The 22,530-nt window shown below is 50.6% G+C and overlaps 1 protein-coding gene across 11 annotated transcripts in view; it reads right to left on the reverse strand.

Moving 5' to 3' along the window:
* Positions 1–22,530, reverse strand: part of LOC105678312 (protein groucho) — a 121,117-nt gene that overhangs the window by 72,178 nt on the left and 26,409 nt on the right. For 3 of the 11 annotated variants that reach the window (XM_067357914.1, XM_067357915.1, XM_067357913.1), the window contains exon 1: positions 13,076–13,207. The exons of 6 other annotated variants lie outside the window; for them this stretch is intronic. In XM_067357914.1, coding sequence (XP_067214015.1) covers positions 13,076–13,087 — 12 coding nt within the window. In that variant the 5' untranslated portion in view covers positions 13,088–13,207. Of the gene's footprint in view, positions 1–13,075; positions 13,245–22,530 lie in introns of those variants that run through there. 2 more of the 11 variants (XM_067357905.1, XM_067357906.1) reach the window with 1 other exon arrangement.

Consider the following 22,530-nt stretch of genomic DNA (forward strand, 5'->3'; position numbering starts at 1 on the left):
TCCGTCTGCCGCGCCTCGCCTCGTTGGTGTTTCTTTTTCTCCTTCCACGGTGGAGGATTAATTAATGAGACTGGACAAGCCAAGCATTATTACCTGCTTTACAGCGCGCGGCACACTGGCGTGGGAATGTCTCTTCTTTCCGCGATCACCTCAAGAAGCACCTCGAAAACTCGTCGAGAGAACTTGGACCATTAATTTTGATTCTCGACCGAGAATCCGAGACAGAGATAGCCCGCGTAATAAGTTACCGACGTCTAATAATCCGTGCGATCGGCATCGGCATTTTTATTTTATATCTCTGCGGCGAGTGTTGGAGCGAGAGATGCGAAAAGCTGTCTGTCGCCGTAAGTGCATTGCATTTGAGCGCGTTTTACGTCGGCGTGAGTACGTAAACGGGTACCTTGGACATGAATTTGTCCTCGGTAATGATTCCTCATCGTTCGTCGCGTCCTTTGTTAGCCGGGGCACAGAGCGCGGAGCGAAGCGAAGCGGTCGGGCAATGCGAGGGCGCGATAATCAAATAACATCGCCCTTGTGCCCGACGCCATTGGCCCACATCCCGCCGCATACAGGACGTGATACACGTGTACTCGCAGCGTGTAACGCGTGCTCGAATATAGTGGTCTCTCAGTGTGCATCGCCGGTGCATTTGCCATGCACTCGCAGAGCGAGCAAGCGAGCACGATAGAGAAAGAGGGAGGGAGGGAGAGAGAGAGAGCTGCACACCGCGCGTAATGCACATTTGTAAAGCTACACGAGCACCGCAACCGCGACTAGACATTTTTCACCGCGCCGAGTAACTTCCTTAATTGAAACCTTTTGTGGAGGAACAAAGTGTATTCTCGGTAACCGTATAAAAAAAAGAGAGAGAGAGAGAAAGAGAGACAGAGAAGAGAAAAAGAGCAAGAAAAAAAAAAGAGAAAAATTCGCCGTCATTTAAACTTTAATAGCGGCAAGAAGGAGAAATTACAGAGCGCGATATTAATGTCAGTGCGAAAAAGAAAGCATTATTATAGCTGCGACCGAGACGCCCGTCGACTAAACGCGTAATAGAGCGCATTTAAATTAGAGCGAAACTTAATTAATTAAAACGAACGTCGCGGCTTGACTGAAAATTCGATTTTAGGTCAGCCGCGAGTGGCTAAATTAACTAACGAGATATCAGTGCCGCGGGATAATTTAAGACTCTTAACGGAGACGGCTGCTATATTGAGGTCGCTATATATTGATAAACGCGGCAATCAATTTTTCCTTCGATAGTCTCCAGTTTGTAACATTAATATCAATGTCGCAACGCCGTAAATAATTATCGATCGCTTTGAAAGTATCGTGCTCTTTCCGCGGAGCCCCGACTTATTTCCACCGCTTTTAAAAGGTTTACAAACATGTGTGGAAAATTTATCAATATCCCGCAGCGACTTTTCTGTGGCCCGAGAAGTATCACGTACCCCGAAAATTTCGACGTATGCGGAAAGCCAGACGTCGCTGGAGAGAAGGACTGGTTTCTCGCGCGGCAAACGAATGGGCAGCCGCATCATTTATACACACTCGAGAGAAACGAGCGGGCACGATGACGACGACCACGACGACGACGACGACGACGACGACGACGACGCGAACGAGAGCGAGGGCGAGGACGACGACAACGTGGTGACGGCGAAGAGGGCGATTTCGTCACGGCAGTCACGATCGTCACGGTCGTCGCGTTGCGGCCGAGCGCAGCAAGGGGCAGGAACGACTAACAGAATTATACTCGGAGACCATGGAAGGTTTTTAACGGTCGATTTGCTGCGTAGCTCTCTCTCTCTTGTGTGGATCGTCGCGTCGTGTCCTCTCAAACTCTTCAGCGACAGCTAAGAGCGACGCGGCGACAGAACGACGCTCACCCCTCAGCCAGTTAGTGCCCTTAAACCGCCCTTACCCTATATACCGTTCGGCGTTTCGTCACGCCAACATAGGAGGGGGGGGGGGGTCAAAACTGGCCGCAGATGTCGGCCATAAACCTCCGGGTACGAGCACGACCCAATGCAGCACCAATCGTCCCCTCGTACATGTTTCCTCTTCCCTCTACGTGCTCTCTTTCTCTCCCCCCTTCGCGCCCGACATCGTGTCGTTTCGCCATTGTATCTTCCGCCGAATACACGCCCTTAAATAAATCCATCCACGGACCCGTCGTGTCGCCAGGACCACCCTTACCCCCTGCCCTCCGTTTGTCCTTTGTTGCCTCCGTTGCTGCTGTTACCGAGATTAGGTTCGCGCTCCGCACACGTCGTCCGGCATCCGGCGACCTGTCCCTCGACATCCTCGAGTTGCTTTTTTATTGGCTGGTGGAGGAGATTCGGTCCAAGAGAAATCCCGTCCCCCTAATCTCGCGCGGCGTAACAACGTTTACATTTGCATCGAATTAACGTATCGCACTCCGGCATAATAATGCACGCTGTAATACGTACACGCTTACGAGCGTGTTAATCCTGACGGCGAGCTGCATGCTACATCGGTGTTCGGACGCGGCAGCCGTGACACGCTTCGAGAGATTCCAGCGCGATCTTTAACGACGAGGCGCAGCGGATCGTTAACGATCGCTCGTCGACGTTTAATTAGCCGAGGCTCGCGATTACGGGCCGCTCGCTCGCTCGCATCGCGCAACCGGCAAGCAGACGGCCCCGCGGCGCAATCGCAATCGCGAATGTAACGACCCGTACCAGAAGGGGGGACCGTAAAAGGCCGGCAACGACGAAGAATCGCTTCTTCTCCGTCGTTCTTCTCCACGCTTGTCCTTCTTGTTCTTCTCCGTCCGTCCGCTCGCCTGCGCTTTACGCGGCACTTTCGTGTGGCGCTGCGCTGCACGCACGCACGAAGCGAATCGGCGAATTACGACGATTGAAATTCAATTCCGCGCGCGGCCGAGCGGCTAATTAGACGCAATTGCGGCGGCGGCAGAGACTAGACGACTAGACGATTCACCGTCGGTATGCGAAGATTTCGAGTCTCCTCGAGATCGCGCTCGCCGTGTGTCTTACAACTAGTGATTACGGGCTAAAAAGAGAGAAAAGGCTCGACGATGCCAAAAACGCCGGAAGTTATCTCCGAGCGAGATACGTATACGAGAATATAATCGGCACGACTTAACCCCGAGACACACACAGTCGGCAGACACGAATTATGTACAGCCTGGGAGTACGTAATCCGCTTTTGCAACTCGAGCACGAGCGACATACCTCTCTGGTCTTGCGTATACGAGGTCGTAAAGCCGGCCAAAAGCCGTAAGGCGTAAGACGCGGAACGATTAACGTGGTCGGACATGCGTGACGAATAATTATTCGTTTGAAAGCTGCAACGGCCTGTCGGCGTTAAACGTTCGTACCAGTAGTTACGATGTCGAGATCTCGAACGACGACGACGACGACGACGACGACGACGACGATGACGATGATCGTTTATTGGTGACTACGCCCCATTAAACGTACCCGCTTGTGTTATAACGCGTTATACGACGCGCGCTATCGCAAGTACGCGTACGCATAATTAAAAGTTCGTATAGTTCGTAGTGCTCGATATATTGTATGTACGCGTTGATTAAAGTACCGTCATAAATTCGCGCCTGTGCTTGTCAATTCTTTATTAATCGTCTCAAAGCAGAACGAAAATAGCAGAGTATAAATATTCGTCGGACGGAGCAAACAGAAATATTCTTCAATCGATACAAAGTCAACTTCTCCCGAAGAAGAGGTATTGCGAAATTATTTTAAGAATAGATAGGTGTAAAAAGATATTTCTTACGAGACAGAGAGAGCCTTACTGAATAATGTTTAGCAAGCGGTGCTGCTGGCAATTAGCACTTGTAAAATCGCAACCGGGCGTTTCTGTGGGCGACAACCGGCGGACCCTCCTCGATCGGTGCCGTATTTACAAAGTAAACAAATCGCTTCGATCGGGGGAACCATGACTAGCGGCGCGCCGATCTCTCTCCACTCAACCTCTCGAACTCGTCGACTCCGCTCCGCGCGATACAACGTTTCATTAACAATATGATTCGAACTCGTGGCCCCTTCCCCGCTCACTTTTCCCCTCTTTTTTTTCCCCCTCGAGTTAACCATCGCACAGTCTATCACGCTATTATTCCCGATTCACGTCGCGGCGTCATTATTATCCACGAGCGCGGGAGGTCGTCCGTAATCGTCGCATCGGCGCGGTGACTTAATAACACAGCGTGCTACGTTAGCGTAATAGGCGCTGCCGAGTACGTAAGCCCGCTAATTTACCGCTTTTTTTTTCTCCCTCGAGTTTCCTTTCCCCGCGCGCTCTCCTTCGCGCCAACAATCTATTCACCAGGCGAGTCGTCCGCCTTTTTCACAATGCACCTCGCTGCCTTTTTTTCTCGCGACGACGCGCGGTCCGTCAAAGGCTTTCGCACGATAGTTATTCACCAAGCTGGAACAAGCGTCGTCGCGTCACACGGTTGAGATAATGTATCACCCGTCTAGTCGGAAGAATTGCCATTTTACCAGTTGAGGACGTCACGCGGCGGGAAGTGTGTCAACGCTAGTATCCATCAACGTTTGCGCAATGTACACCGCAAAATTATTAGGACTAACGGAGAGCTATTCACGGAGATTATTTTGTTAAAGGCTACTGCTTTGAACTAACGGACATCTGTATTCCTGCGAGATGACAAGGATTGTTTGACGCGCTACTGACTTTCTACGGAAGACCCTCTCTGCCGGTGGCACTTTCACACGCGCGCGCGCGATAACGATCGGAAAACGTCCGCTCTCGTCGCGACAATGGCTCGTCACTTGGCATAATAATACGCAGAGCTGGCGTAGGCACAGACGACGGACCCACGCTTCCATCGGCGAGTCCTTCGGGCCGGGCATAATGGCCTTACTCGGGCGCACGCTATCTGCATACGGGGCGCGCCCGTAAGAACCGTCGTCGTTACCTGCCGCTTCGAGCAGAGAGAGAGACGCGGCCGGCGATCCTCCTCCTAGTCGACGTACCGAGACAATGCGCCGTTTATCTTCGATCAAGCGGAAGGAGAAAAGAGCGAGTCCGCTGATGCATAACGCGTCCCGATGTTAGGAGCCGATAAATTGCTGCTGAAATGCACCGAGGAATTTAGCGCGGCTATATCGTGGACAATTTCGAGAAAAGCTGTTTACCGCGACGTTTTCATTGTCCGTGAAGTACGCAATTTGAAAGGCTTATTATTATTTTATTTATGTATCTTTCATTAAACGATTATGCTGAAGGAATCTTTCACGGCTTCATGTCTCTTAAGTATAATAGTTCGAAAACCATTAGGATAAAGATAATTTAACCCTTCACACAAAAGTGAAAACAGCTCTCGAGTCTGTTTCAATAGTCATTCTCTTTCCTTGGTTCCCCGCTATTCGTTGTCCCGCTGACTCGTCGCACGAGTGTGAGAGGAAGAAAAAGGAAGAGAGAGAGAGAGAGACGGAGAGAAGGAAGTAGCCGGACCGGATGACAGTAAATAACGAGAGATCCTCGAGAAATTCTAGCCGCCGCAAGCTGGGGTTGTCGGAGGGGATGAGCGCACGGCCAATCGAGCATCGGAATCGAAATTCGATACCGGGCGCGTACACACGCCCTCGCATTTAAAGGCGGTTTTCAGGACGACGCGCGTCGGCGAGAGGCGCGAACGGAGCTAACCGCAAACGGAGGAGACGTTTCGCGCGACGCTTCGGAGAGGAGACCTCTTCTGCGTAATAACTATCATCTCCCGATCGGCCGAAGGCGCTCGCTTCCTTTAATTCGCGCGCGCGCGCTTTCCGAGACACGAATGCCCCGAGTATCGAGTTTACGCGATGGAATCACGAACGCGGACGCACGTGTGTGCCTATCGCGAGCTAATAATAACACGTGCTCACCGAGAATCACCTCCTAATTATAACTCGACCACTAATGATCCGTGAAATTTAGTAGGTACGGCATACCGCGGCTCTCGTAACCTGGAAATTAAACGGTCCGCCAGTCGGCTCGGCCCCGTCGGCGATCCCGGCGAAGAAATCGCTTTACACGACGACTCGATGTACCCTTTCTCGCTCGCGGAGTTATTAGAGAAACGTCAAAGATACATACACACGTACCGCGCGCGGTGTGTACGTATGTATAGCGGTACGTACCGGTATCGATACTCTCTCTGTCTCTCTCTCTCTCTCTCTCTCGCTCATCGAATAGACGGCAGGGGGAGGAAGGAAGGGGGAGGCGCGCGGTTATGTATTACATCCATTAAAGCCATATGCACGCGCGAAGGTACGCGCGGCGGTGGCGAGGGCAAGTTTGTAGGTACCTGACGTTAATACGTTCCGCCTGCATCTGCATCTGCATAAGACAACACCGTGTGAGCGTGCGGAGCGGACGATCAGACCGGTACTAATTATTTCGCCTCTCTGACACGATTGTTAGTCGTACGTCTCTCGACATTGCAGTTCTTCCTCTCTCTCTTTCTCTCTCTCTTCCTCTCTTTCCCTTTTTTATCGCAATTAATCTAACATAAATAATATTGTACTCTGCATTATTATTACGATTATCCATTCCTGCAATCTATTTTTACACGCGTTTTTTATTTGTTTAGTAATAAAGTTGACGGAAAAATTTATGTATCTAAATCTCCTCCCTTTGTGTATTAATAAGAGTTATTAAGACTCTATTCTTAGTTTCATTACTCTATTCCGTGTTGCTTTTTTACTTCATGCAACACAACGCTAGGAAGGAAGGACGGTTATTAATGAGATAAGCAAACGTGATTCGATCAAAGGTAACGATGTGACGCGTGCATGCATGAGTTTCTCTCTTTCCCCCTCTCTCTCTCTCTCTCTTTCCGGCTACGTGTTAAGTTTTTCTCTGCGCAAAAGTCGACACGAATCGACCTCTATGCGCGCCGCATATCGCGCGGTCGCGTATATTAATGCTCGCGTATATGCGCCGCTCGTTGCAATACGCTCGTTATCTGCCGCATAACGCCGTCCGTCGCATGCAAATCGCGACGTGTATATGCGCGGCGAAAGAGTGGCACACTGCGGCAGTCGTGTCGAGGAAAATATAGCGATCCAGGCGGTGGCCGATAAAATCGCGGAGGCACGAAGCAACGCGTAATCGCCTCCGTGGGAAATAATTAATGTCAGCTCACTTACGTAAGGCGTTCGTGGTTCGCGCGTGAGGAACGAAAGTTCCAGAACTTAACTCTCTCAATCTCTATTCGCTAAACGTCTAAATTTTTAACGAGTCGCCTTCCGCGTCGCTGCAGACATTTTAACGATCTTCTGGGACAATCTTTTTTGTCGCGACGAAGCGCGAACCATTATCACTTTCTCGGAGAAGCAAAGGCCGCTCGCATGAAATCGAACTTGCGCGAATTACGCGAATCGAACGGTTTCAAGATGATCGTCCGCGCTCTCGCGACTCCGCCGTAATGAATTCCACGACGGCGATGGGCGGAACATTAAGAAGTGGCTGGAAAAACGAGGGAGCCAGCGGGAGAAAGAGAGGAAGGTGGCGTATCTCGTGTCATCGTCTCGGTGGAAATGAATTTTTCATTTCGCGCTAAAGTCGCGAAACGGTTCGTGACTTAAAGCGAAGATTAAAGGGCGCGGCGCCGAGCTTTTCTTTCTCTCGCCCGCTCCCTCGGTTTTTTCCACGTCGGGATGTAAGAGGGAAACGACGAGGGCGGTGCCCTGCTATTATTTTTCATTGCTCGCGTGCACACGATCCTTTTCCATTTCCTCTTTCTTTCTTCCTCCTTCCGTACCTCCGGCTCCTGCGCGCCTTACCCTACCCACTCACTTCTCCTTTTCTTGCCGGGAACGACGAGATGCCGCGGGTGTTTCCTTAAATTTGTATTACCAGCTCCGGAGTTACGACGAACGAAGCTGCCAACGAAAAAGGGATGCGATTCTCGCGGATTATTCAATTGGACCGCGCAATTTGTATCGCGCCTCGCCTTACTGGGCGGACGCGATCGTTACCGAGCATTATACCGGCAATAAGTGCTTCAGAAGACGCCGGTATATTTGCAAATCATATTTCGGTAGCTTTTGTAAAATTTCTAAAATCCTGCAAATTTGATAATACGCAAACAGATTAAAGAGTAATATATTTTTTACCTAATAAAGGAATTCGTTTGAAAAATTTATCCTATTCAAATAGGGACCTTTGCAGAGCCCCTGGCGTGGTCTAGCAGAATGAAAATTCGTTATTTTTTCGCAGCTAATGAGACTAACATGGACAGAAATATCGCGGCGAAGTGAGAGGAAATAAAAGCGGAGTAAATACTACGACGGAACAAAGGGATACGGTACTAATTGAAAAAGCCCGGCCTCTGCGATCCTATCGAATTAAGGTCATCGGGTTCGAGTATCGGACCGTATCCATAACTACTAAATTACGGCGTTGTATTTCCACCCCGAGAGACCCCTCGTTGCTGCACACGTCCTTTCGCCAGATGCCGTCCTCCCGATATCGTCTCTCTCTCTCTCTGCGAGCGAGGTTATTACTTATACCGCAGGCCATTGGCGACGGTTTATTTTCTCGACGACGACGTAAGGAGACGATGACGACGACGAAAAGTGGAGGAGGAAAGAGAAAAGCAAGAGGAGCCCCCGAGAAGCCGGGGGAAGCCGGGGGAAGCCGAGGGGGAGAAGGTCGCTCTCTTTCCCGACGGATTTGAACGCGAATCAATATTGGGCAGCGAGGCGAGGTTTTTGTCGGGCGCTGAAAGAAATCCCCTACTTCCTCTTTCCTACTTCGAGTGGGCACCGCCGCGCACCGGCTCTCTCACGGAGTCGAGAGATAGAGAGGCGGCGGAGAATCATGCTCGCGTAGGATGAAGTGAAGAGGGTCGGTCGCGAAGCGCGACGGAAGGACGCGCCGCCACGCAAGCGGGACACGAAAACGGAGGTGCGCTCCGCGAAGGAAGGAAGGAAGTAAGGCGGGAGGTGGAGGAGAGACGAGAAGTAAGAGAACGAGGATTCCGTTCGAGCAACTTACCGGACTTGTACGTTCTCTCTCTCCACGCTCGAGGATTTACAGATTACGCGCCGGTAGACCGAGCCCGCTCGAGTGTACGAACGAGCGTACACGGCGGCGGCGGCGAAAGCGCGAAAGCGGGAACGAGAGCGACGAGCAAGTGGTACGGGAGAATCGCGGGAGCGACGAGGATGAACATGGACCGAGTCCGCGTGGACTGCCGACTATCGTCGGGCGCCTCCGCCAATCAGACGGCCTCGTTGGCGCCCGTCGTCCAATCCGCTGGCGGCGCGAGTATTACGCGTTTATTATCAGGCGGCAAAAAAAAATGACTGTTTATAAATAATTAGAGAGGTTTTAATTAACCCTCGGGAAGAGCTCTCGGACCTCCGCTATTCGCCGGCGAGGCGAGACGAGACGAAACGAGACAAGACGAGAGACGAGGCGCGGCTCGGCGTTTTAATCGCTCGGCCGGTCTCGCTACGACCGGATCGTCCAGCGTCGTTGCCGCCACCGGCAACGAGACCAAGACCATGTTGTTCGTGCCATTCGCCTCGTTCGTCACAGCCTCCTTTCTCGGCGTCGCAGTCTCGCGATCCGTGTTATATTTGTAAAACTAAACCGACGCCACGATCGCGGTATCGATCGTTAAGAGAGCTCTCGCCTGACCGCGGTTCGAGATAGCTCCTTGTCTTTTTGCACGCGCGCGCACATAATGTATGTAAGAATGCCTAAAGCAGCGACGCGGACAACACAGGCGCTCCGCTGCAATTTTCGATAAGCGATTCCTCCTGAAGGCGTAACGGCGCGGTTCCTCCGTCAAATTCCTTTATTAAATATTCAAGCGTGCGTAAGCTCCCGCCGCCGATCTCGAGACCGTTCAATCGCTCCGGAAAATCTGCCGCTCTGCTCTACGAACAACGGAAGGGAGAAGAAATCAAAGCGGCATTGAGAAGTTTTTACGATCGAACGCACCGCTTTTCTTCCTCGTCGCCTCTCGCCACTTTCGGCATTTACCTTGGGTCCGTCGCTCCTCCCGTCGAACCCTTCGCCAACAAAAAGGTGCTCTCGCGCTTCTTTTTAGTCCTCGCGCGTACACAAGGACATAAACCTATACCCTTTTCATACGTGTAGCTCGGGATTTATTACCAAGGAACGGAGAGGTGTATCCCACGAACAAGTAGATGACTGTCGAATGGCTCTCTGCAGCAGCAAACAGTTATATAACTGTTTGCAAATATTACAATCTGCTCGATAGAGATTTCAATATTTTTCTCTCAATTTCACCGAATATATTGTATATTTTAATAACATAAATTGTTAAATTATTAAAAATATTTTTTGTGGAAAAGATTTTTGTAATCTAACGCTGAAAAATTCTTAAAAATAAATGTTTCTCTATATTAAAATAAATTTAATAATGTTGCGTTTGTTTCAACGCCAAAGTTAATATATGTTGAAACATTTTTTATTTAACTTTTACTCTTCCAAAAGAGTAATCGACTCTACAATTTCTCGTGTTTGTCATGCGATAGATATTACTTCAGTGGAGATACTCGACGAATAAAGGGGCAGAAGAAAGAGATAAGTAAACCGCGCTATTCCTCGGTGATCTTTGGCGGCCGGCCAAGAAATTTGTTTCGCGATCGTTGCGCGCCGAGCCGAGGAGAGAAAGATTATTTCTCGCTCGGTAGGAACGTCAAATATATCGCCGCTGGCGGCTCGACGCCCGTCGTCGTCGTCGTCATCGACGACGACAGCCGCGGCCGACAATGAACAGAGCGTACGAAATCGGTTTCCGGTCGAACGGTTCCGCGAAATGATTTATTACGCTGTGGAACGTGGCGAAACAGCCGAAACGAGCGGAGCGTGACCCGCGGCAAGCGGTGCATTATGGACACACTGGTTCGATGAATCGTCGTCGTCGTCGTCGTCGTCGTCGTCGTCGTCGGCGGCGGTGGCGGCTAAGAAAAACGATTCTTCAGAGGCACCCCGAAGTCGTAGGAATAAGCGCGTTCGCTCGAGCGTGGAAAACAGGGTAATTATACGATGGTGCCGTCGCATCGCACGCACCGTCGTGCAGTCGTCAAGCCGCTAATCCCGCGCGCGGCGATACCGGATACAAAACTGCCGCCTTCGTCTCTTACCGATTCCGTGTAATCGTCCATCGATCGAAGCACGCTCCGCTCGTCGTCGTGTCGATCGTGTTCAGTCCGACGAGCTAAAGATCCACTTACGAGCTCGAGAGCGAATTAATGGGCGTGTCGAACGCGCCAATCTCCTGATCGACTCGCTTCGATGGTAAACGCAACCGGGATAATAATCGGGACGGTTTAATTATAACTGATTTCTCGCAGACACCGTTCTCTCTTCCAACTTTATCCGATTTTCGCGCGCGCGCGCGCACGGGTGAATGTGTTTGTGTGTCTCGTCGTCTCGTTTATTTATTCTTCCTAAGAAGGGACAGACAGCACACTTTTCTCTCCCCTGCGTTTTTCTAACGAGAAGCAGAGAAATTTCCACCCGAGGAGCGGAATCTGACCTGTCTCCCTCCGCTACTTTCCGCTAGTTCCAATGTATATATGTACACAACGAAGGGAAGAAAGGGCGATGGAACTCCTAGGGGGTCATCGCGTCAGGGAAGATCCCTTAACCTCGTCTGCGTCGCTGATTAAAGCATAAATGGCAGAGGGATATATGGGGAGTCGCTAAGCGTGAAAGACAGAGAGAGAGAGAGAGAGAGTGAACGAGTGAAAGAAAAGTTTGTTTGGAGAAAGGCAGGGGAGCGAGAATAAGAAGAGGACAGAGAGAAAAAGAAAGAGGCAGAGCACAATGAAAGAGCAAATACAACGTCAAGATATACCTAATTGTAAGTACATTATACCCTCAGCCTGGGCGAGATTATGCTGCTACTTCTTTATTGCTGACGATGGCGTCTTTTATCTGTAATCCTCCCTTCCTCTCTCCCTTTCCCCTGGACCCGACTCGTTCCGATTAGAGAGAGAGAGAGAGAGAGAGGAGAGAGAGGATGCCTTCTGCATTCCCGCGTCGGAAAAAAAGCACCCTCTTTTCCGCCACGCTCGCTCCTACCTCGCTATTGTAAATCGTTGGTTGTGAATATGTTCGGTGCTGTGTTCGACATAAATGTAGCGAGACGTTCGTTCGTATTTCGTAGAAAAAAAATGATTTCATGCACATATCGATATGCAATAGTTCTGCGAAATTGCGCAATTCGGTGCCTTTGTTTTTTTTCGCTCCGTTTCTCTCTCTCTCTCTCCCTCTCTCTCTCTCTCTCTCTCCCCCTCTCGAGCCAATAACGAAATTGCTATTGGTCATACATTACATCGATCGTATCGCGATAGATTAATGTGTACACACGCGGGACGATGTGTAAATTGTTTAGTCTCCGAGCAAACGCGCCGGACTATCTGGAGACACTCAGACGCAATATCGGTGCCGTCAATTTGTTTTGCATCTCGGCAATCCACACTTATTTTATCGCCATTGGTACATGTTATATATACTCGAGATACAAAAATGACGAGGGGAGGGGGCTCTGTTTCCCGTGACAGATTTCATCACGTCGAAAAGAAATACATTCGGGCCTTGCCCGTCACATCGCGTCCGTGCGCCGCGCTCCGTGTGTATTTATCGTGGACGAGATATGAGAGTGCCGAGCGTGTCGATCTATTTACCGATTCGTATATTTGCGTCGGACTTAAGTCGCGAACTCACTCACAGAGCTGATAAGAGGCTGATATGAATGCGCGACGATAATGTAAGCACGATAACAGCACGCGCAATTTCTCGCAACGCACGGCTTGACTCGAGGACTCGTTGTTTAACCCGAAATCGCTCTGTACATCGCGTGCATGTTTACCAATAGAAGGTCTGTTCTGCATACAGCTGCATCTCTCTCTCTCTCTCTTTGTACCCAAAATGGAATATAAATACAATTAAGCGATACACATATCTACACACAAATTAACCGCGAGAAAGGAAAAATAAAAACTGAAAAGAGAAAATACAGAAAGCGCAGCTGCGAAGAACAGACTTAATAATGCGCGCAATTTTTATTCTTACCTACCTGCGTAAACATGAGTGACGCACGATGAACGGATGATCCCCTCGGACCTTAGCAGGAGAGCGGTCTGAATTCGCATTCTTCTTTCCTCGTTTCTCATCCCGTTCTCCCTCGTTGTCGAGACTTCGGTCTCCGAAACTGACCTCTGCTTGCCCGCGGCCACTCGAGTCCTCTTTGTAACAAACAGGGTAACAGGATATAAGTACTCCGAATCCCTCCGTTCCTAGCCCATGTTCTCCCCCCGATTGTTCCGTCTCTTTCTCTCAAAAAGAGAAGGAACGAAACAATGTTTTTCTCTTTCTCTCTCTCTTTCTCTCTCTCTCTCGCGCGCGCGCTCGTTCTCTTTCTTCCTCTCTCGATCTCGCGTAAGCTCGTGCGCGCTTTTTTCTTTTGCTCCCTTTTGCCCGTTTCCTTTTGAGCCGTGCTCTCTTTCCTCGTCGGGTCGGGATCGGCTTCCACCAGCTCGTCGAGCGATTTATTACCCGACCGCCCTACCACAAACACACAGGACTGTTTAGCCCCGTTTTCTATCTCGTAAAGGGTAGGTTGGGGGATCGGCGGAACAAGAAGAGACGGAAAAAGATGGGGGGCAGGAAGAGGGGGAGAACGCGAGAAAGGCGAAGCCCGGTTACGGCAGGCGAGGAAAGTGGATCGTGGTCGTGTACACGCGGCCGCAAAAGTGCCGACGAGCCGGTTTTTATATATATCGTTCCGAGAGAAACGCCGAAACACCCCTGAAAAATTTATACGCTCTTTAATTAATCGTTATTAACGTTTCCGCGCGCACCCGCTGCGCTCGCGCAGCACGTTCGAACATGCGCTATATCGTAACTTTTTTTTTTTTTTCTTTTAATTAGTCAGTACAGATACACCGATGATATCCGACGAATTAAAATAATTTTATAATCAACGACGCCGTTAGCGCGGGGTTAACGACCCCTCAGCGCATTAATGCCGCGCGATTTCATTCGACCGCGCCGGAGTGTGAGAGGCGATAAAATTTTTAATAGCGATATAATTGTACATGTGAGAGCCTCCGATTTATCTCCGATAGAAGAGAGGAAGGGAGGAAGCGTGACAGAGAGAAAAAGAGAAAAAATGAACGGATTACGCGAGGTTTGCGCGATTTAATCGCGCTTCTGTCTCGCGCGACGATAATTTACGGCGTATCGCGAAGAAGAGAGGCGATGCCTCTCGTCGATCGCTCGCGATCGATAACCGGCTCTCGTCGATCGAAGCGTTTACGGCGAACGGAATCGTCGTCGGGACATCCCGGGCGTGCGATAAAGGCGCGATCGGCGTAGCAGGCGCATCGAGACGCGCCGGATTAAAACGCTGAGCGTGAATGGAGACGTTTTTCTGTAATGGAAGGCAGACCAGGCCCGTAAAGGGGGAATTCAAGCGCGACCACGGCGATCGAGCACCTGCCTGCAGCACGAGAGGGTCCCCACAAAGGGAGACAGGCCTCTGCCTGCCTGGAACTCGTGAAAATAATTCCTACCTTTCAAGGCGCGTATGCGCGCGCGAGTTATAAACCGGGAGTTACGTGCCCCGCGTGTCTCGCTTAACGCGACGGTGCTCTTCTCTTTCTCTCGCGCTGGCTTAAACGGGATCAAGCAGGTGTCTCTATTGTGAAAACGTATCTGCGGATTCTCTCGCTTCTCTCACAAACGCACGCGGTCGTCCCTCGATAATCTCTCCTTTGGATAATTTATTAGACGAAGGGCGCGCGACGATAACGTCGCCACGCACTTCAAAGGAGACTCTTCAAAGGGGCGTATAATTTATGTATTCATCGGACTTTTCTGATGAATTTGCTGCGCAAAACGCGAAATAATAACGTCTATTTTTCGAAGAAGCCGCACTCAATTTTGGAGTAGCGCCTAAACGTTTCATCCGCGCGCGCGCGCGCGATGAGCGATGACGTCCCAGCGTAACGAGCCATTTGCGAATTATCGTCCCTCGAGCACCGAAACCGCTCTCGTAGACTTTTAACATCGACGATGACTGGGCAATTGGTCGGTAATAGCGGACCTTTATTAGACGTCGTTCAAGTACACCTCGCGAGCCCCGCGTCCTTAAAAATACATATACGGCCGTCGTAATGAGCGCTTGTCCGACTGGCTCGTTTACCACTTCGCCTGTGCATGTATTATCGATCGCGTCGATTTAATATATACGTGATATCGGTGTATTAATTTCTAAAGCGTCAACTGGCGCGCGATAACCGTGCTCAGTGTTCTCGTCGACGGTAAATAACCGTTACAGTAAACATGGCAAATTTTTACCGCACATATGTAATAAACAATCTAAACATCGTAAAACATGCATTCGACGTACACATCAAGGTGGCAATGTTGCCTAACACATCATGCAGCGGTCATATTTCCCGGCGTATTGTTTCGTCCGATAGTCTCTCCGATTGGCGGACGGAAAAAAAATATTTTGCAACATTTTTTTAACATATTCGCGCGGGGCGATAAGAGTAAACAGTGCGTCATCGATCGTTCCACATTTCGTTTCGCGATGACTTACGCAACAGCGCGCGTTATCGGCGACGCGCGTGCAAAACGATTATTATTATACACGGCGGTACCTAAACGACGCGAAAATTTCGCGCAAGCCGAGTACGACGGCCTAATCTAGCGAGTAAATAGCGTCTGTTCCCGTTGCGCGCGCGCGCGCGGGGAGAAGAGGGAGCGTGATTCAAAGCCCGGCGTGACATAAATATTTGCCGACGGTAATACTTCATTCCCGCCTCCGGTTACCGGGGTCCCCGCGCATGCCGTCGTCGTACTTACACGCATGCGGGACACGTAGTAGTTATAAACATCGTCTATGCCTGCAGGTGACTGTAACAGCACGAGATAATCAATCCCCGAGTGCCTGAACTCTCCAGCCTATCTCTCTCTCTCTCTTTCTCCTCGCCCCTCCGTCCCGCCGCGTCCCGCGGGCGCGCAAATATCTCGTGCATTAATGAGTCATTATCGCCGTACCGTTATGGCATTCGTGCGTGCTCACGGGCAATGCATTACGAACCCGGGGAAATCTTTTCATCACCGTGCCGGGGGTTCGCCGCGCCGGGGGTTAATCCGGATAAAGATGGATAAGAACGTAAGGAGAGTGAAGGCACGAGGAGCGAAGGGGAAACGCTGGAAGCTAAATCCGCGGATGAATTCTACATTTAGACGAGTAAAAAGGTCGAAATTCGTTGCAGTTGCCGCGCATAACGAGACGCGGCAAACTAGAGACACAGAAATATTTAATGAAGTATCGATAGGTATATATTTTTGCTCGTTCATTATATCGTATTACATAAACGTTGCCGTGTACTCTTTTTTAAAACTGTTGCAAATTTTGCGATATAATATTTATCTATTTATTATTCGTGATGTACATTGCGAATAATTACGAAGTAATCAAAGCGTTCTGATTTTTCGCGAAAATGCCTATCGGTGAAACTAGTGGGCGTTGCATACGCGATGTCGGGCATCCATCAGAGAGAGAGAAAAACAGTCGTTTTCACGTTTCGGTATCGCGATACTCAAGTACACCGCGAGGGGGATTGTTTGTTTTTAATTTGTTTCGCAAATACGTTTGGCGCGCGACAAAATTTAATGAATACTCCAAAGCGTTTGCCGCTTGCAATTTTGTGTCACATCGTATCGAGTCGCGCGCAATTTAATAACTCCCCGGGCTAATCGCGCCGAACGCACACTGGAGGGAAGAAGGAGGGGAGGGGGAGAGAACGAAAAAGTACGAGAGAGAGAGAGAGGGATTGGGAAAACGAATCGAATGTATTTTGGTCCGTGAAAAAAAAATTGAATTTCGCTCGCGTTTTATACGGGATGCGTTTCAATAACAAATACAATCGACGTGGAGCATAACGTTGCGGCGACCGTTGCGCAAAACACAAAAGATACGCAGCGGCGGAAAAGCAATTATCAGCGATCATTGCTTCCTATTCTGCTGTTGTTTCCGTGTAATTCCCGTGATAGAAACAAGAATTGCCGTGCGCGATATTGGCCAAAGATTTCGTGAGAATCAGCGATCTCTCGTCCCACTTCTCGAAACCCAGCTTATCGACGTCGCGTTTCAACGTCACGGCGCAATGGCATTGTCACTTTTGAGGGACTCTTAACATCTTTTCGAGAACGAAAGGCCACTCCGCGCGCCTGCTGCAGCAGATAGGCAGCCGACTCGGCCGAGTCGAGAGCGCTCGTATGCTCGCTCGCGCGGGAAAAATTCATTTGCGGCTCTTTCTCTCCCCCTCGTCTATCTCGAGGTCGAGGCTCCTCTCGACTTCTCGAGTCTCGAACACGTCGATTTCGTTGAAGCCGGGTCGGACAATGCGCAGCGTGAGTTTCATCAGAGAGCGATCTCTTTATTGTAGCAAAGTGTATCAATGTTAGTATGCGTCACGCAGAGAAAAGAAATATTTTATTCCGGCAACAAAATAACAGATTATCCACACGATATCCATACATTTGGCAATATATTTTTTAATCCCGTCAGATTCCGAAAGAAATAAATAAAACCGCACTTTTACGCTTCCATCGATTTCAGCGTGCGTTTCAATTAGAATCACGATAACGGGGAAAAGCGATCCGGCACTTTCTAATTTCTTGAATTAACGCGTGGAAGTCGCGTCGGGTGAGAGGTACGAGGGGAGGAAGATATCTAACCGAGCGAAACTTCTCCACCCCTCTGTCGAGGAGCGAAATCAACCCCCGCGTCTTTTTCGCGTCCCTTCTTCCTCTCTTCCACCGCACATTCATTCTCTCTTTCTCTCTTATCCACTACTTGCTCCCCTACATCGTCGATCCGGTTTCTCGACACCTCATCCCTCCATGCCGCCCGACGTGACTGGAGGTATCAATCTCACCCCCGTTCTCGACCCCTGGAAACGCCGTGTTGCCACTTCATTACCTCGTGCACCATAGTGCCGATGTACGGGTTTTGAGGGTGGCTGGAGTACAGTCCGCGTGGAAAATAAATCTCGCGCGCCGAGGATGGCGAAGCGGAATTCGTGGTGCAAAAGCGAAACTAGGGAAAAAATTTGCGTAAACAGAAAAAAGGAATTTTCCCATTTTGCAGGAAATTTTTTCCCCCGCAACTCAAAGAATTTCCGCTAATTATTATCAGTGCAAATATCTGCAAATAACGCGGCGATTACAAAGTGCGCTTCGGAATTTGGCAAAACGCCCGTCCGTGTGCGATATTTAAACGATTGTATGATTTTAAATCGCCGCAATCAGTCAATACGCGCGTGTGCATGAGAACGATAAACGCAATAATATCTATCGCTAGAACGAACGATAAATGCCGACTCGCGTAAAAAAAATATCCGCGAATACCGCGAGCATAAATGCGATGTACGCGCGTACGCATCGATTTCGCTAAATCGTTCGAGAGAAAGCGTTTTCCAAGATTGTGCCGCACGTGTTTACACGATGTATCGGAAGAACAAAAACAAACATGTAGAAAAATGCGATATCATTAGTCGTCTGTCCAATTTGTTGACGACCAACTGTATTATATCCGAGAAGCGAGGAGGGAAATTAATGAGATGACGAAGCAGATCGGGAGTATGAAAAAAAAACTTCCTTCTTGCCTGTCGCGCGCGTTTCCCCCCTTTGGTTGCCAATCGTCGGCCAATTTGTCGCGCGGCAACCATTTCCGGCCTGTCGGAGGGCCACCGTACATGAGCCTGCCCTCGATTGGTTGGATACATATCTGCGGTCAGGCAAAAGGACGGTTGATGGGGGGTGACGGTTCGGCGGCAGAGGGTAGGCGCAATAAAATTCACGATTGCAAGAGGGCAGGGGCGGGCGGGGGCGCGATGCGCGCGTACGCTACGTGATCGAACGAGCGCACCGCGTTTTCGAGATATCGCGCCCGATGTTTATATTTGATATTAATCTCGTCGATGTTTGCGGACCGCGTCGTTCGTTACATTATTTTAATTAATTATTTTAATGAATACAAACGTAACCGGACACGCGCCTGCGTATACTTTCGAATGCGTTTTATGAGCTAATATTACGCGCGGCCGAGCACGGCACCGCCCGTCCCGTTAATGGGCGTTGAAGCAATTTGTACGTATCGACGTCTCGATCGTGATTGCGCTTACAGCGTTCATTTCGAAATTGCTCTTCCAAAATTTCTCTCACGGGGGAATTCCTCCAAGAGTCGCGCGGCTCGCTACAGAGGAACCGTGATGAGTCGCGGCGAGGAGAAAAGGGGGTAACGCTGTTACGAGAGTGGCAAAGTATACAAAATAGAAAGTGAATCCTCTCACACCCTTTGCGCCGTGATTCTCCGAGGGGATTCTCCCCTTCGAAAATCGAGCGCGGCGAGTTCTCATATCCATTACCTCCTCGGCGCCCCGTAGCTTGTGCATTCACGAACATGTGGCCCCCGGCGACCCCTCCTTTCACGATACACGCATCCCTCGTTGCTTTGTTCGTCGTCGGGGCTGCTTTCGGGCTGGTCTGGCAATCGCGTCAAATCGTATATGCGGGTCGACCCGTGTTTTCTTAATTCGACGACGTCATCGAGGGGTGTGCGCGCGCGACCCGACCTATCTCAAATCCGTCCCTTTATCGGGATCGAACCTTTCGCTTTGTGGAATAGATATCTCTCAGAATTCGTCCGCTCATTCGTTCACACACGTATACGTGTTTGTGTGTGTTGGACTCCAGGGTCGAGGACGGTAGTCGAGGTGGCAGTCGAGAGGCGCGACCGTCGCGCGGAGTAGGTTTAGGGGGATGAGCCTGATGAGGCTGTTGATACAATCACGAGGGTGCGGCGGAGTGGGGCTCCGGGTCCGACGAGGACGAGGAAGAGTAGGCGAGTGGCAGCGGAGAGGAGAGACGGCCGGGGACCATGGTGGCCTATTAACAACCCTTGCCAACATCCGGCAAGCCGACATTACTCCCAACTAACCCCCTCGAGCGCGGTGCTAACTGTGTGTATGTTCAACACGCGATCCCCGTGTTAGCCCCCTACTACCCGACCATCCAGCAGGCCGGCGTCGACGGCGTCGGCGTCGCGCCGCTCCGCTCCGCGCACGGAATTCGATCTCTCTCTCTCTCTCTCTCTCTCTCTCTCTCTCTCTCTCGCCCCCTTTATCCGCCCCGTGATCTCCGTTGGCCGCAGCGCACCCGATAGAACTCGAACATGCTGTCACAGAGGCGTTGAGCACCTGTTTCCTCGAAATTGACACGTTGCCATCCCTGGCGACACGCCCGCTATCGACCTCTGTGTCAATCGAGCGAATCTCGCGATCGTCCGCTCTCGCCGGAACACTATCGTGTTCTCGTCGGCTTAGTGTGTCTACACACATAACGTTTTTTTTCTCCCCCCCGCAGCTTTATTCGAACGAATTATGTTTGCGGAAAAAGAGCGCGGCCACGTTGATTCAACTCCCTCCGCCACAACTCATCTCGACGCGCCGTGTAATCGCTTCGATCGCCAATCGAGTTCATCGAAGAGAAATCGTGTACTCGCGGTCTTTCGCGCTCCAGCACTCGCTGCTGCTGCAGGGAGGGAGAGTTTGGCAAGTTGGGAAAACATCCGCCGCGGTTTAACGATCGTGTTGAGGTCAGTCGATAAAAATAAAGCGAGTCACTCGCTGGCTCGCTCGTTCGCTCGCGCTAAAATTAACGACGTGCGGACGTGGAATATGGCTATGAAACTTTTACAGGGGTGTAAACCTGGATATTCGTGCTCGCTCAGCCCGCGAGCATGCGGGAACGAGAGAGGTGTAGGTGGCGGATCGCGGAGTCGCGACTGCTATCGCGAAATTACTGCTCGACTTTATTGCGAAGCGAAACGACGCGAAAACAAGAGTTTGAAATATCGCAGATGGTCGTTGCCGCTTAAGCTGTACGTGAAATAGATTAACAAATTTATTTCAAATTAAATGTTTAAGAAATTAAGAAAATCTGCTTTCCCCAGATTTCCTCGTTGAATCTCGTCTCTCTACTTAACTCGATACACACGTCGAATGTGTTATTCGAGTGCAGTGAATCTCGACTAGCCCAATCATCGTCGCCGACGCGTTTCCGTCTCTTCGTCGCCCACGCGCGACGCCGCGCTCACTGTCACGCTCCGGCAATTCGCACGCTCGTATTCCGCTTGTGTATTGAACGCGCCTCCGAGCGCGGACTCTGCCGTGTGTCGGCCCGCGTCGGCGTTGCGTATATACACCGGGCCGAATTTGCATGACACGCACGCGGATGCGAAGCGAAGCGAACGGCGTCGCTGATTGAGAATTAACATAACTGCAACAATTATTGGGCAAATTGGTATAACTCGTTTGCGTCCGGGCATATGCATGCGTGCGCGAACATATGCGATTTGCGAAGAACGCTCGCTACGGGAAGTTTCAAAACCGATCTTCTCACAATCATATGCGTTATCATATATTTTCAATCTTTGTTTTGACACATTATTGCAACCACGTCCAATTAAATTCTGAATAATTTACTGAAATTTGCTTAACCGGAAAGAAAACTGATATAATTTAATCTATCGGATTGAAAGATATCTGTCGTTCGCGTCACAGAGCGTGGCTTTTGACACGCGAGCTCGCAGCGTCGCGGAAATGGAACATCATTGACGCACAGCCCGAGGGAGCGTTATCGGCGAAAGGGCGTCGCGATACGCGCCCACCGCCCCCTCGTCATCGTGGGCGAGACGACGCGGTCGAGGGGGCGAGATAAGGATAAGTTATCCCCTCGCGCAACCCTCGCAACGCAGGCGGCAACACCGTTTTCCAAGATTATCATCGCGAAGAATTCTCGCGTGGGCGGCGGATATAACAGATTTTTACGCGCGCGTGCGCTCGCGCCCGCACACAAGCGTTCCGGCCGAACGACCTCGAAGGCGGGCTGTGTGCTACAACTCTCGATACCGACGTAACGAAGTAAAATAAATCGCGGTTCGACGGCAATAAAAACCAACGAGTCCCGCGATCCGTGCGTCCCTTTCGATCCCGAGCGGAGCGTGATTTACCGCGGCGGAAGGAAGGAAAAGGGCGGGCAGGGTCGACGCGTAGTCGTCACCCCATTGTCGAACGGGCGGCGACGGGAACGAGCGTCTGAATTTCAAGAAGGGGAGGCGAAAATGATTCCGGCCAGTTGAGAGGGGAAACGCGGGGTTGAGATTCCGACTTCAGGGCGGAGGGGCTCGAGTTAAGCAGGAGTCTTCTGAAAACTTAATTACCTGTGTGTAGGCCCTATAAATTAATTTCTCTTGATTTTCTTGCCGACCCTTTCCACCCCCTGCGCCCCGACCCACCGCTCGCCCTTTTCTCCCCCTCGAGCTGTTGCCGAGCGCGTAATTCCGCCACCATTATTCCCGGCACGTCTTCGGTCGCCCCCGCTTGTTTCTCCCGGCAGCTATATTTTCCACTCTCGATCGCTAAAGGCGCGCGGCTTTGTTCCTCATTT

The sequence above is a fragment of the Linepithema humile genome, chromosome 6 (assembly GCF_040581485.1).
Source record: "Linepithema humile isolate Giens D197 chromosome 6, Lhum_UNIL_v1.0, whole genome shotgun sequence".
NCBI classification, from domain to species: domain Eukaryota; kingdom Metazoa; phylum Arthropoda; class Insecta; order Hymenoptera; family Formicidae; genus Linepithema; species Linepithema humile.